This window comes from Sphaeramia orbicularis, chromosome 3, assembly GCF_902148855.1.
Source record: "Sphaeramia orbicularis chromosome 3, fSphaOr1.1, whole genome shotgun sequence".
NCBI lineage: Eukaryota > Metazoa > Chordata > Actinopteri > Kurtiformes > Apogonidae > Sphaeramia > Sphaeramia orbicularis.
In genome coordinates, this window is record NC_043959.1 from 13,572,428 (window position 1) to 13,584,410 (window position 11,983).

Consider the following 11,983-nt stretch of genomic DNA (forward strand, 5'->3'; position numbering starts at 1 on the left):
TTGTGTGTTACAAAACTAACTAAAACAGATAAAAATTATGGCTAAAATTCCCTTTGTTTTCATCTTTGTCAATATCAGATTGATACGAAATCGATTTATTTCGCTCGAGCAGTTTTAGCTAGTGGCACCATACGACACTTGACGGTCCGTCACTTGTGGTCACTTGTGGTTTCCAGTCCTCTTCTGGTCCCCACTCTACCTGGAAACATGGAGACTAAAGTTGGGAGAAAGCAGCAGAGTCCTGTCTGGGATTTATTTGAATACGACGGAGAAGACAAACAATACAACAAAACTAAAATTACTACTAAAACTAAACTAAACATTTAGAAAAAAATGAAAACTAATAAAAACTAGTAAACCTGCTCTGAAAACGAATTAAAACTAACTGAATTAGAGGAAAAAAAAAGTCAAAACTAAATAAAACTAAACTATAATGAAAAATCCAAAACTATATAACCTTGGTTTGTTGACTGAATGGGAACAGACGTCTGAATGTCATCCGACGCTCCCTGTTCAACCCAAACTACCACAATGTTCAACGTCCTATAAATCAACAACAACAACATTGTGCTCTGTTCTCTCTCATTAACATTCACAGATCTGAATCATCAAGTTTGTTCTCATGACTCATATCTTGGAGACCTCTAACAGGATCATTATGTCGTTTCAGTAAATCTCTGAACCCCCTGGATCTAATAAGCTCTAAGTAGAGCAGGCTTTAGCTGCAGTGTTTGATTTCAGGCTGAAAAAAGCCCAAATATTCTTCCTGCGTTTACCCAGACAGGTCTTCATATCCTCAGACGACATGAAGCCGTCGAAGCACAGACACTGGAAGGTCCCAGGAGTGTTGGTGCACTGGCCTCCGTCGCAGATGTCTGGACTCTCCTCACACTCATCGATGTCTGGAAACCACAGGACAAAGTCAACTCAGAGAACAGAGGGAGAAAAAAAAATAAACAGGTTTTATCAAACGTCACATCAGTTTTCAGAAACCTCAAGTAAAACTGTGTTTGAGAGAACAACCAAATAGAACTCCACAGTCATGTATAGTGTGTTTGTTCTGATGTTCTGTTTTCTTATTCTTATGCTATATTTTCTATTCTGTCAAATGCTGTTGGTGCACTGCAATTATTCAGATTCAGACCAATAAAGTCAGTCAGTCTGTCTGTCTCTGTCTGTCTGTGTCTGTTTATCTGTCTGTCTGTGTCAATCTGTCTGTGTCTGTCTGTCTGTCTATCTATCTAGCTATCTGTCTGTCTATCTGTGTGTCTGTCTGTGTGTCTGTCTGTTTCTGTCTGCGTCTGTCTTTCCTGTCTGTCTTTTCTGTCTGTGTGTGTCTGTCTGTTTCTGTCCGTGTCTATCTGTCTGTCTGTCTCTGTATCTGTCTGTTTGTGTCTCTGTCTGTCTGTCTGTGTCAATCTGTCTGTCTGTCTGTCTGTTTATCTGTCTGTCTACATCTGTCTGTGTCTGTCTGTCTGTCTGTCTGTCTGTCTGTGTCAATCTGTCTGTCTGTATCTGTCTGTCTGTTTCTGTCTGTCTGTGTCTCTGTGTCTGTTTGTGTCTGTCTGTCTGTCTATCTGTCTGTCTGTCTGTTTCTGTCTGTCTTTTCTGTCTTTTCTGTCTGTCTGTCTGTCTGTCTGTCTGTCTGTCTCTGTTTGTGTCTCAGTGTCTGTCTGTTTGTGTCTGTCCGTCTGTCTGTCTGTCGGTCTATCTGTCTGTCTGTCTGTCTGTCTGTCTGTGTCAATCTGTCTGTCTGTCTGTCTGTTTATCTGTCTGTCTACATCTGTCTGTGTCTGTCTGTCTGTCTGTGTCAATCTGTCTGTCTGTATCTGTCTGTCTGTTTCTGTCTGTGTCTGTCTGTCTGTCTGTCTGTCTGTGTCTCTGTGTCTGTTTGTGTCTGTCTGTGTCTTTCTTTCTGTCTGTCTGTCTGTCTATCTGTCTGTCTCTGTCTGTCTGTTTCTGTCTGTCTTTTCTGTCTTTTCTGTCTGTCTGTCTGTCTGTTTCTGTTTGTGTCTCAGTGTCTGTCTGTTTGTGTCTGTCTGTCTGTCTGTCTGTCTGTCTGTCTGTCTGTCTGTCTGTCGGTCTATCTGTCTGTGTCTGTCTGTCTGTCTTTCTGTCTGTGTCTGTCTCTCTGTAGATAAGAATGGTTACAGTCACTCAGGTCAGTTAAGGTCACATGACACACCCAGAGAAAGGAACTCAGTTTCCTGTTAGTTCGCTGTAAAAAAAGGAAGGAATATGAAACAAAGCACTGTAATGGAACAAATGCACATTTTGAAGATGCTCATGGAAATGCTAGCATTTGAAATGAATTTAATTTTAATTCTAATTCTAATTCTATAACTATATAAATATTCATATAAATACCAAATTCCTTATTTTTCCTCTTATATTTCTTACATCATTATATTATTTCTTATTCTTATATTAAGAGATTTTTCATCTCAATGAGCTTTTTTCCTGGTTAAATAAAGGTTATATATATTTTTTTTCACTTGTTTGTTTTTTTCTACCTGTCTTTTTTCTTCTCTTGCTTGTTTATTGTTGCTGCTGTTAACTGTGAATGTCCCCACAGTGGGATAAATGAAGTCTTATCTTATCAATCAATCAATCAATCAATCAGTTCAGTCAGTCAGTCGTCAGTCATCAATCAGATTTATTTATATGGCGCCAAATCATGACAAAAGTTATTTCATGACACTTTACATATAGAACTGGTCAAAACCAGACTCTCAAGCCAATTTACAGAAACCAACACAATTTTATCTTATTTTATTTTATTTCATTTTACTTTACCTTATCTGATCTTATCTTATCTTAAAAAATGTCCTCAGTTTGGTTTAAAAAAAGTGATTGCTTGAGGTCGAAACAGCTTTTTCAGATAAATTCTGACTGTAAATATTTATTGTCATCTGATGGATCTTCCCAGATGTAAGTGCAAAAGTAACTCTGATAGTATTAGTTCAATTCTGTTGATTCATCAGTTACACATTAGATCCTTTTTAGATATAAAACAGCAGTCGAATGCTTTCCTCCTACTATTATTATTCCAGACGTGTGTAAAAGCTCATGTCAGGGCTGTCAAATTCACGTTAGTTCAGTTCCACATTCAGCTAAATTTGATCTGCAGTGGACCGAACCAGTAAAATAATAACATAATAATATATAAATAATGTCGACTCCAAAATTTTCTCCATGTTTTACAGTGAAAAAAGTAAAATTAAACAATGAAAATGTTTACATCTACAAACTATCCTTTCTAACAATGTGAATAATATAAACAAACTGAAAAAAATTTATAATTTTAACACTATTCTGCCTCTGCTTATCATTTCCACATGTTCATTATAACTTACAGATCACAGTGGATGTACAAACACACAAAACATTTAATATCAGGCAGAATATTGTTAAAATTGTATTTACTTCTCTTAAAACATTTCAGGGTGTTCATATTTGTTCAGGTTATTCACATTTTTTGTGAAATTATACTTTGTTTTAGTGTAAATACATGGAAATATTTACTTTTACAAAGAGAAAAAAATTTGGAGTTGGGAGTATTTATAGATAATTATGATAGTATTTTACTGGTTTGACCCACTTGAGATTGAATTGGTCTGAATGTGGAACCTGAATTAAAATGTAAAATAATAAAAGAACAATATATAATAATGTCAACTCCAAACTTTTCTCTGTGTCTTAGGGTAAAAAAAAGTTAAATTAAAAATGAAAATGTTTACATCTTCAAACTATCCTTTCAAACAATGTGAATAACATGAACAAACTGAAAGAAATGTGCAATTTTAACAATATTCTGCCTCAGTTTCATTTCCACATGTTCATTATAACTTACAGATCACAATGGATCTAAAAATACACAAAATATTCAATAACAGGCAGAATATTGTTAAAATTGTACTTACTTCTCTTAAAATATTTCAGGTTATTCACATTTTTTGTGAAATTATACTTTGTTTTAGTGTAAATACATGAAAATTTTACATTTACTAAGAAAAAAAAATTGGAGTTGTCATTATTATATGTTTTTATGATAGTATTTTACTAGTTTGACCCACTGGAGGTTGAATTGGTCTGAATGTAGAACCTGAACTAAAAGGATTGTTAATATCTTCAGTGTAATTTTTGCATTTCACAAATTCATCCCAAGGGCCGGATTGGGCCCTTAGGCGGGCCGGATTTGGGCCCCGGGCCGCATGTTTGACACCTGTGGTTGATGGTGTAACTTTGTGACTGGTTTGTTCAATTCAGACCAGTTCAGAGGAAAACCTGTAAAGCACCTTTGACACTTTTCCAAACCTTCAGATTCAGACTGGTGTGTGTCAGTACTGACCAGTGCAGCTCCTCAGATCGGGCATCAGGGCGTATCCACTGTGGCAGCTGCACTCGTAGCTGCCCTCGGAGTTGGTGCAAAACGTCTCACAGCCGCCGTTTTCAATGGTACACTCATCGATGTCTGAGGAGCACAAAAGCAAATACCAGCTTTAATGACAAACCAACACAACCAACGGCTCATCTTCATCTGTCACATTGGGACGTACCACACACTCCAGTCTGTTTTCAGTTGACTTGTATCCGGTGTCGCAGGCGCACTGGTAACGTCCAATCATGTTGACACACTGACCGTTCCTGCACAGCCTGTCACTCAGTTCACACTCATTAATATCTGTGAAAAGAAGAAAAAGAAAGGGTTAAAGTCTCTGCACAGAAACATCTATAAAACAGAGTTTAGTGAAAAAGTGTCCGAGTAGGAAGGATTGTTGTCATTTTAATGTTTGGAAAACCTTTAACCCTTTAACCTCTGGTGCTCTGATCACAAAATAAATAAATAAAAGGTGCTGATGAAATAGACCTTTTTCTTACCATATTCATCTAGAAAAATTAGATATACCATTAGGGGTTCCATCAGAAAATTCTATGCCATTTGGCAACCATTTATCAGCTTTGTAGAAGGTATGGAAGCTACTAACATATCTGTGTAACTTAAATATTTGTGTGCCTTTTTGCTTTGTCATATTTATTTATTTTTAATCGTCTTTCCCCTTATTATTCATTTAAGTGTATGTGAGCTTATGTATGTGCATATGTGTATATATATATATTATATATATATGTTATATATAAGATATATATATATATATATATATATAGTATGTATGTATATGTGTGTATATATGTGTCTCTACATGTATGTGTTTGAAGGGGGTTTGTATATTTCTATATGTAGGTGTATTATGTCTAGCTGTAGATAAATTTATCCAAGGTCCAGTATTTGGGGTGGGGTGGGAGGGCAGGTGGATGGGAACTGAATACAACAATTTCATGTTTAAGCTGTATGTTTCTTTTTGTTGACTTGAAAAATGAAAATGAAAAAGACCTTGATCCAAAAAAAAAAAAAAAATAGACCTTTTGTCTTTCCATAGACAGCTAAGCCCCCCAAACCCCCCACCCCCTGCGTAGAATGGGGGGTAAAACAGAGCAGTGAGTGAGACAGACTCACTATAAAAACAGATGGTTTGGGCTTTTTTTTTTTTTTTTTTTTTTTTTTTTTTTTACATTTTCCTAGTGGTTTTTTGTTTTTCCTGTTGTTTCTAGTGTTGTGGTGATTTTCCTTTATTTTATTATTTTTTTACCGTGTTTTTACTGAGTTTTGTCTGTAGAACTGCTGTATGGCGTTAAACACGTGTGAAAAAGCGGCTGGACTGATTTAGAAAAAAGAACCAAAACTAAAACTACTGGGACCAAATTCAAATCCTTGTTCCTTATTTTATTTTATTTATAATTACTTTTTTTTTTTTCTTTACTTCATTTTAGTTAATTTTTGCATTTTTTATGTTATTTATTATTTTGTAAATATTTTGTTTTGTTAATTTAATTCCTTTCATTTTTCTACATTTTTTTTTTTTTTTTTAACTTTTATTTATTTTTTCTTTAATTTTGTTCAGTTTGTGGCTTATTTTGTTTATGTTACTTACTATTTGGTTGTTTTATTATTCATGTTTATTCATTTTATTGATCACTTTGGCTGTATTTGTTCATTTTTCATTTTCATTTCTTGACCGTCAGGGCTCAGGGGTAAAAGGGTTAATATGTGAACCTTTACCTGTAATCAATGCTTAATTCAAGAATTTTTTTTTTGCTTAATTCAAGATTTTTTATTTTTTTGCTTATTCAAGATTTTTCTGTTTAATTCAAGATTTTTTTGTCTTAATTCAAGAATTTTTTTTTTTGCTTAATTCAAGATTTTTTTTTTTGCTTAATTCAAGATTTTTTTGGTTAATTCAAGATTTTTTTGCTTAATTCAAGATTTTTTCTGCTTAATTCAAGATTTTTCTGCTTAATTCAAGAATTTTTTTGCTTAATTCAAGAATGTTTTATGCTTAATTCAATATTTTTTTTTTGGCTTAATTCAAGATTTTTTTTTTTTATTTTTTTTTTTTGCTTACTTGTTTTTTGCTTATAATTCAAGTTTTTTCTTTGCTTAATTTAAGATTTTTTTTTTGCTTAATTCAAGATTTTTTTGCTTAATTCAAATCAAATTTAATCAGGGCTCAGGGGTTAAAGGGTTAATAATAGTCTGAAGTGAATCCCTCCCGTGTCAGTCCCCACCCCCCCACCCTTATTTGCTCCATTAGAGCTGTGTGCACATCAACAGTTTGTGTCGGTGAACACCCACAGGAACCAGCAGATTCCACTGGAGACCACTAAAGGCTGTTGGATTACAAACTGGGACAGATGTTTCATAATGGATTCACACCCTAATGACGATAAACACAATAATCTCTGATACCATAAAATATGACTGACAGCACACACGTATGTGTGTATGTGTGGGACATTAAACTGATTAGTATTAGTATTATATATTATTATTTCTCCAACCTGTTACTTCACCAGAGTTAATAAATGCTGTTTCTTTGCTTTTATAATTTTGACTCGTCATAAAGAAATATATGAGCTGCAGTGATTAAGTATTAAATCACAGCCAGTAACCACGGAAATGATGCAGACTGTCAGTATTACAGAGCAAACATTTACGCACTAAAACAACAGAAGGTACTGGAACTGTGCTGTCACTGTGGAGAAAATTTCCTGTTCTGTGTTTGGCAAGAATCTGATATACGATACAAATCACAATACTAGGATCACAATACAATATCACAATATATCATGATACTGTTAAAAAGGTGATTTTTTGTTGGTTTCTCTTTTATTTATAATTATTTCTGTGAAGAATTGAATTACACCAGAAATATATACAAATACTAAACACATTTTTTATCACAACAGGATCTGATGTTATGTCACAAAATTTTCCTGTGTTCAGACTGAAATTCTGTTTTACAGACATTACAGTTTAAGATCCTGTTCAAATGTTCATATTCTATTAGTTCAGAACTAACATCAGAACAGTATTTTAGTTCAATCCCAACAAAGGAACGAACATTATTTAATAAGAGTGTTATATAATAATAATAAAATATAAACAAAAAAGAAACACAAAAAAACAAAAATGAACCTCCACAATATCTGCATTTGAATAAATACCTAAAAATATCGATACAGTACTTTTTAATATCGATACAGTATTGTGAAATGAAATATCGCGATATATTGCAGAATCGATATTTTCTACACCCCTAATATTTATAGGTTTTCAACAAAAAAGGCTTCAAAATAATGGAATACTGTGCATCACTATCTAGTGAAAAACATTACAGTAAATGGAATCCCACACTGTTCAGGTCTGACGTGTGTGTGGTTCATAAACTGCTTTTGGACCTCAAAAAACCCTGCATGTGTTCAGTGAATTGCAGTTCTTCCATGAGCTCCAGGTTTTCTGTGGCTGACATCGTGTTCGTTCACTCACCTAGACAGGCGGAACCATCAGGTGCGATCTCATGACCCTCGGGGCAGACGCACTGGAAGCTGCCCTCGCTGTTCACACACTCGCCTCCTCGGCACAGCAGAGGGTTCCTCTCACACTCATCGATGTCTGACAAATGACACAACACACACACACGTTCAACTTAGATACAAACACAGGCATTTCATGCTGGACATAAGTCACACTTTGGCTGTTGTCATCCAGTAGCTCAGTGTTTTTCAACCTTGGGGTCGGGACCCCATGTGGGGTCACCTGGAATTCAAATGGGGTCACCTGAAATTTCTAGTAATTAGTCCCATGTACATTGACCCTCAAACTGCGCAAAATAACTTGCGCATATTAATTTACCCAATGGAAAAATGAATTTCACCTAAAAGAATTTCACCTAAAGTCAATTTTTTGATAAAAAAATTTTGGGGCTGGCAAGAGGTGGTTTTTTGGGCGTAGCGCAAATGGTACATCACGCAAAACTGCAATGGAAAGACCTTTTTTTGCCACTATAGTCATATATCTGTAAATCAACACCATATTTACATTCATCACAATGTTTATGGAATGAGTTCTCGTGTAATCTCACGATAATAAAACAAATCATCGCATTTGTGATTTAACGGAAAAACCGACATTACGCCCTTCTGTTTTTTAGACATTTAGTAAATATCGGTAAAGTTTTGTGCAGATGTCCAATGGAAAAGCAACTGTTGATAAAAATAAAAAAACTTAAAAATATATGGTGAGTTGACAGAGCCAATCCCAATCCATATCAGACAAACTGTGGTTGTGAAACTGCAGCACTGTGATTCTGTTTATCTGTCAAATGTTCATTGTGGTCAGTTTCAGATGCTGCAGCTCTTTCATAATTCATAGTTTGAGTTCTTGTTTGTTCAGTATTAATTATCAGCCTTATAAAGCCAAGCTGGACTGACTGTACGTATCCTGACCAAGGAAAATCCAATTCTCACTTTTTAATCTACACCTGGCTTTACTGCCTCTGTCCATAATATATACATTATATAGACTAAATGTTGTCTGAAATTAACGTTTATTTGCAACATAGTATAGCAAACTATTACATGATCAAAAACAAATTAATTTTAGCAACAAAAAAAAAAAGTCTCTGTTTTGAATGTCTAGGGTCACCAGAAATTTGTGATGTTAAAATGGGGTCACGAGCCAAAAAGGTTGGAAACCACTGCCGTAGCTGTTTTAACGTCTAATTTATGTTTGACTGAGCAGTTCTGTATTTTTCTGAACTTCAATTAGATTTTTTTTTTCAGACGCTCATGTTTTATCCATGTTTCCAACATCTCACATAGATGAACAAACAAAAGACAAACTGAGAACATAACATAATTTTGGTCAACAATAATTAGTGGCGCATAATTAAGGAATGTGATGGAATCATAAAGTAGACAGTGGGCTGCGACACCAGATTCAGCTCCAGTGTTTGATGGACAAACAAAAAAACCAATAATGAACCTCAACAATAGCTGCATTTGAATAAATACCTAAAATATCAATACGGTACTTATAATATCGATACAGTATTGTGAAATGAAATATCGCGATATATTCAGAACTGGTATTTTCTTACAGCCTTACGCCTACGGTGGAGTATCAGCAGTCGAAGCAGGTCTAGAGCTGACTGTAACAACAGGGTCCAACAGTTGCAAATATAGGTACTGAAAAAAAAAAACAGCTTTCTAAATATTTTCACTTGTGCTTTGGTTCGACTGCTAATCCAGTCAGCACCAGCCACTTATGATTACAACCCTGCCCAGTTTATTTCCGTAATTTTGGTCCGATGTTGGTTTTAGGAGAGTTAAAAAATCGGGACTCTCCATTTTATGCATGTAGTTCCTCATAAGAATTTAATCATGTCGTCAAAGGCAGAGCCAAACAGAAATAGCCCCTTTTTAAAGTATTTTCACAGATGGTAGAACTAGGTCTGTGAGCTGGACAGTCAAATGTGTGTCCCCTTTATGCACAAAAGTGTCATAAACCCAAATTTCTTTCAGATTTTTATGGAGGCGTTTAGCGAACTGATTGTGGCGACACTTGGGCTGTACGGTCTAGACCCTTTGAAAACACAGGAGGGGTCTAAGTAAAGGACGGCAACATTCTCCTGCTTTCACACACACACCCACACACACCACACACACACCACACACACACACACACACACACACACACACACACCACACACACCACACACAGTGAATTTCACATGACATCAGACATCTAGTGAATTCCAGATCTGGCATGTCAGCCGAGGCACCTCATCCATGTCTTACAACCCAAGAGGGAGGGGACTGGAGGAGGACTTGGGGGGGAGGGGGGGGACGAGAGGACAACTGGAGAGGGACTGGAGGAGAACTGGAGGGGGACGGGAGAGGACTGGAGGGGACTGGAGGGGGACTGGAGGGGACGGGAGGAGGAGGAGAGGGACTGGAGGAGGACTGGAGGAGAGGGAGGGGGACTGGAGGGGGACTAGAGGGGGACAGGAGAGGGACTGGAGGAGGACGGAGGAGGATTGGAGGACTGGAGGGAAGGGGGGGCTGGAGGGGACTGGAGGAGGACTGGAGGGGGACTGGAGGCGGACTGGATCTAATCTAATCTAATTTGATTTAATCTAATCTAATCTATACAGCACTGTTCAAAAGTCTTAGGGAACCTTTATCTTTTGTTTTTGCAGGGCTGTGATGTGCATGTGTCTTTATGTCTAACAACAAATATGCAGGAAACGTGCACAGTATTGAAACACACACACACACACACATATCAAATTATGAAATTATTTAGATATACATTTATTCTAGAATACAGATGTATATTTTGGCATGACTAACCCCTGCTCGTCCAGTCACTGTCAGATCTGCTTCAACTGCTGATATTCTCTAACAGTTACAGGAAGGAGCTCCGCCCACCAATTAGTGTATAATTTACACAGGTCAGTGTAGGGTTGGGTAATGAAGCACACGACACTAAAACTAAACAAACATTCACCTCAAACTATTTAATATCTCAAAAAAAAAAAAAAAAACAGAACTAGTTATGGACTGGTAAAACCAACACAAACTGTAGTCAAAAACCAAACATTAACACACATAAAAGCTCTGTGGTGACTCACCCATGCAGTTCTTCATCATCATGAAGCCGCTTTCGTATCCTTCAAAACACTCGCACTCGAAGTCTCCTGGTGTGTTTATACACCTGCCCTGTCCACACAGGTCGGGAGAAATCCGACACTCGTCGATATCTACAGGGAGGAAAGAAACAATATTCAGCAATACCGACCTGCTCTGTAAAACTGCTCTTAAAAAACACAAGAATAAAATATAAATGCCTTGGAATCAATGATAAACAGAAGACAAAAAGGGTTATTGCATGAAGAAAGATGATGATTCTAATTTAGACTCAGACTCAGTTTTATTGTCATTCGATCAATGGTACATGATAGAATGAAATATAGTTACCCAGGTGTCGGTTTTGTAGCATGAAAAGATAAAAGTATAAAAATAAAATAACATACAAAAGGTAAATAGGGTAGAATAAAAACTACCACAAAATGCAACAAAATAAATAAATATAATAATAATATATTCTTATTATGTACTAGGGATGTAACAATATGAAAATTTAACATCATGGTTATTGTGACCAAAATTATCACAGTTATCATTATTATCACGGTATTGTTGAAATGTACTTAAAATGTTCAGAAATTACTAATACCTCACTAAAATAATTTAACAAAGTTGTATTTTGAAAAACAAAACAAACAAACAACAAACAAAAACAAATAAAATAATTGGCACAATGTACCTTCTGTTGCAGAAACATTCAAATATTAACCCTTAGTGGTCTGAGCCTATTTTGTCCGTTTTTCAGTCCTTTTGATTTTGCCTTTATATACTACATAAACAAATGTTACTATACCCATGTTTGGGATCTGTTTTTCAGCACAACTTCATCTATATCATCTGTCTATTATTTTTTCACTTTAACCTACTATATCAACATAAAAGGCCAGAAAACACACACAAAAATATAAAATCCGATTTGTAAATGTATATA

At 35.8% G+C, this 11,983-nt stretch overlaps 1 protein-coding gene across 1 annotated transcript in view; it reads right to left on the bottom strand.

Annotated features, from left to right (window-relative positions):
- LOC115417141 (fibrillin-1-like) overlaps positions 1–11,165 on the bottom strand; it is a 94,984-nt gene extending 83,819 nt beyond the window's left edge. The window contains 5 exon segments of the mRNA XM_030131148.1: positions 777–902; positions 4,352–4,474; positions 4,556–4,684; positions 7,889–8,014; positions 11,037–11,165. Coding sequence (XP_029987008.1) covers positions 777–902; positions 4,352–4,474; positions 4,556–4,684; positions 7,889–8,014; positions 11,037–11,058 — 526 coding nt within the window. The 5' untranslated portion in view covers positions 11,059–11,165.
- Between the last annotated feature and the right edge of the window lie 818 nt (positions 11,166–11,983).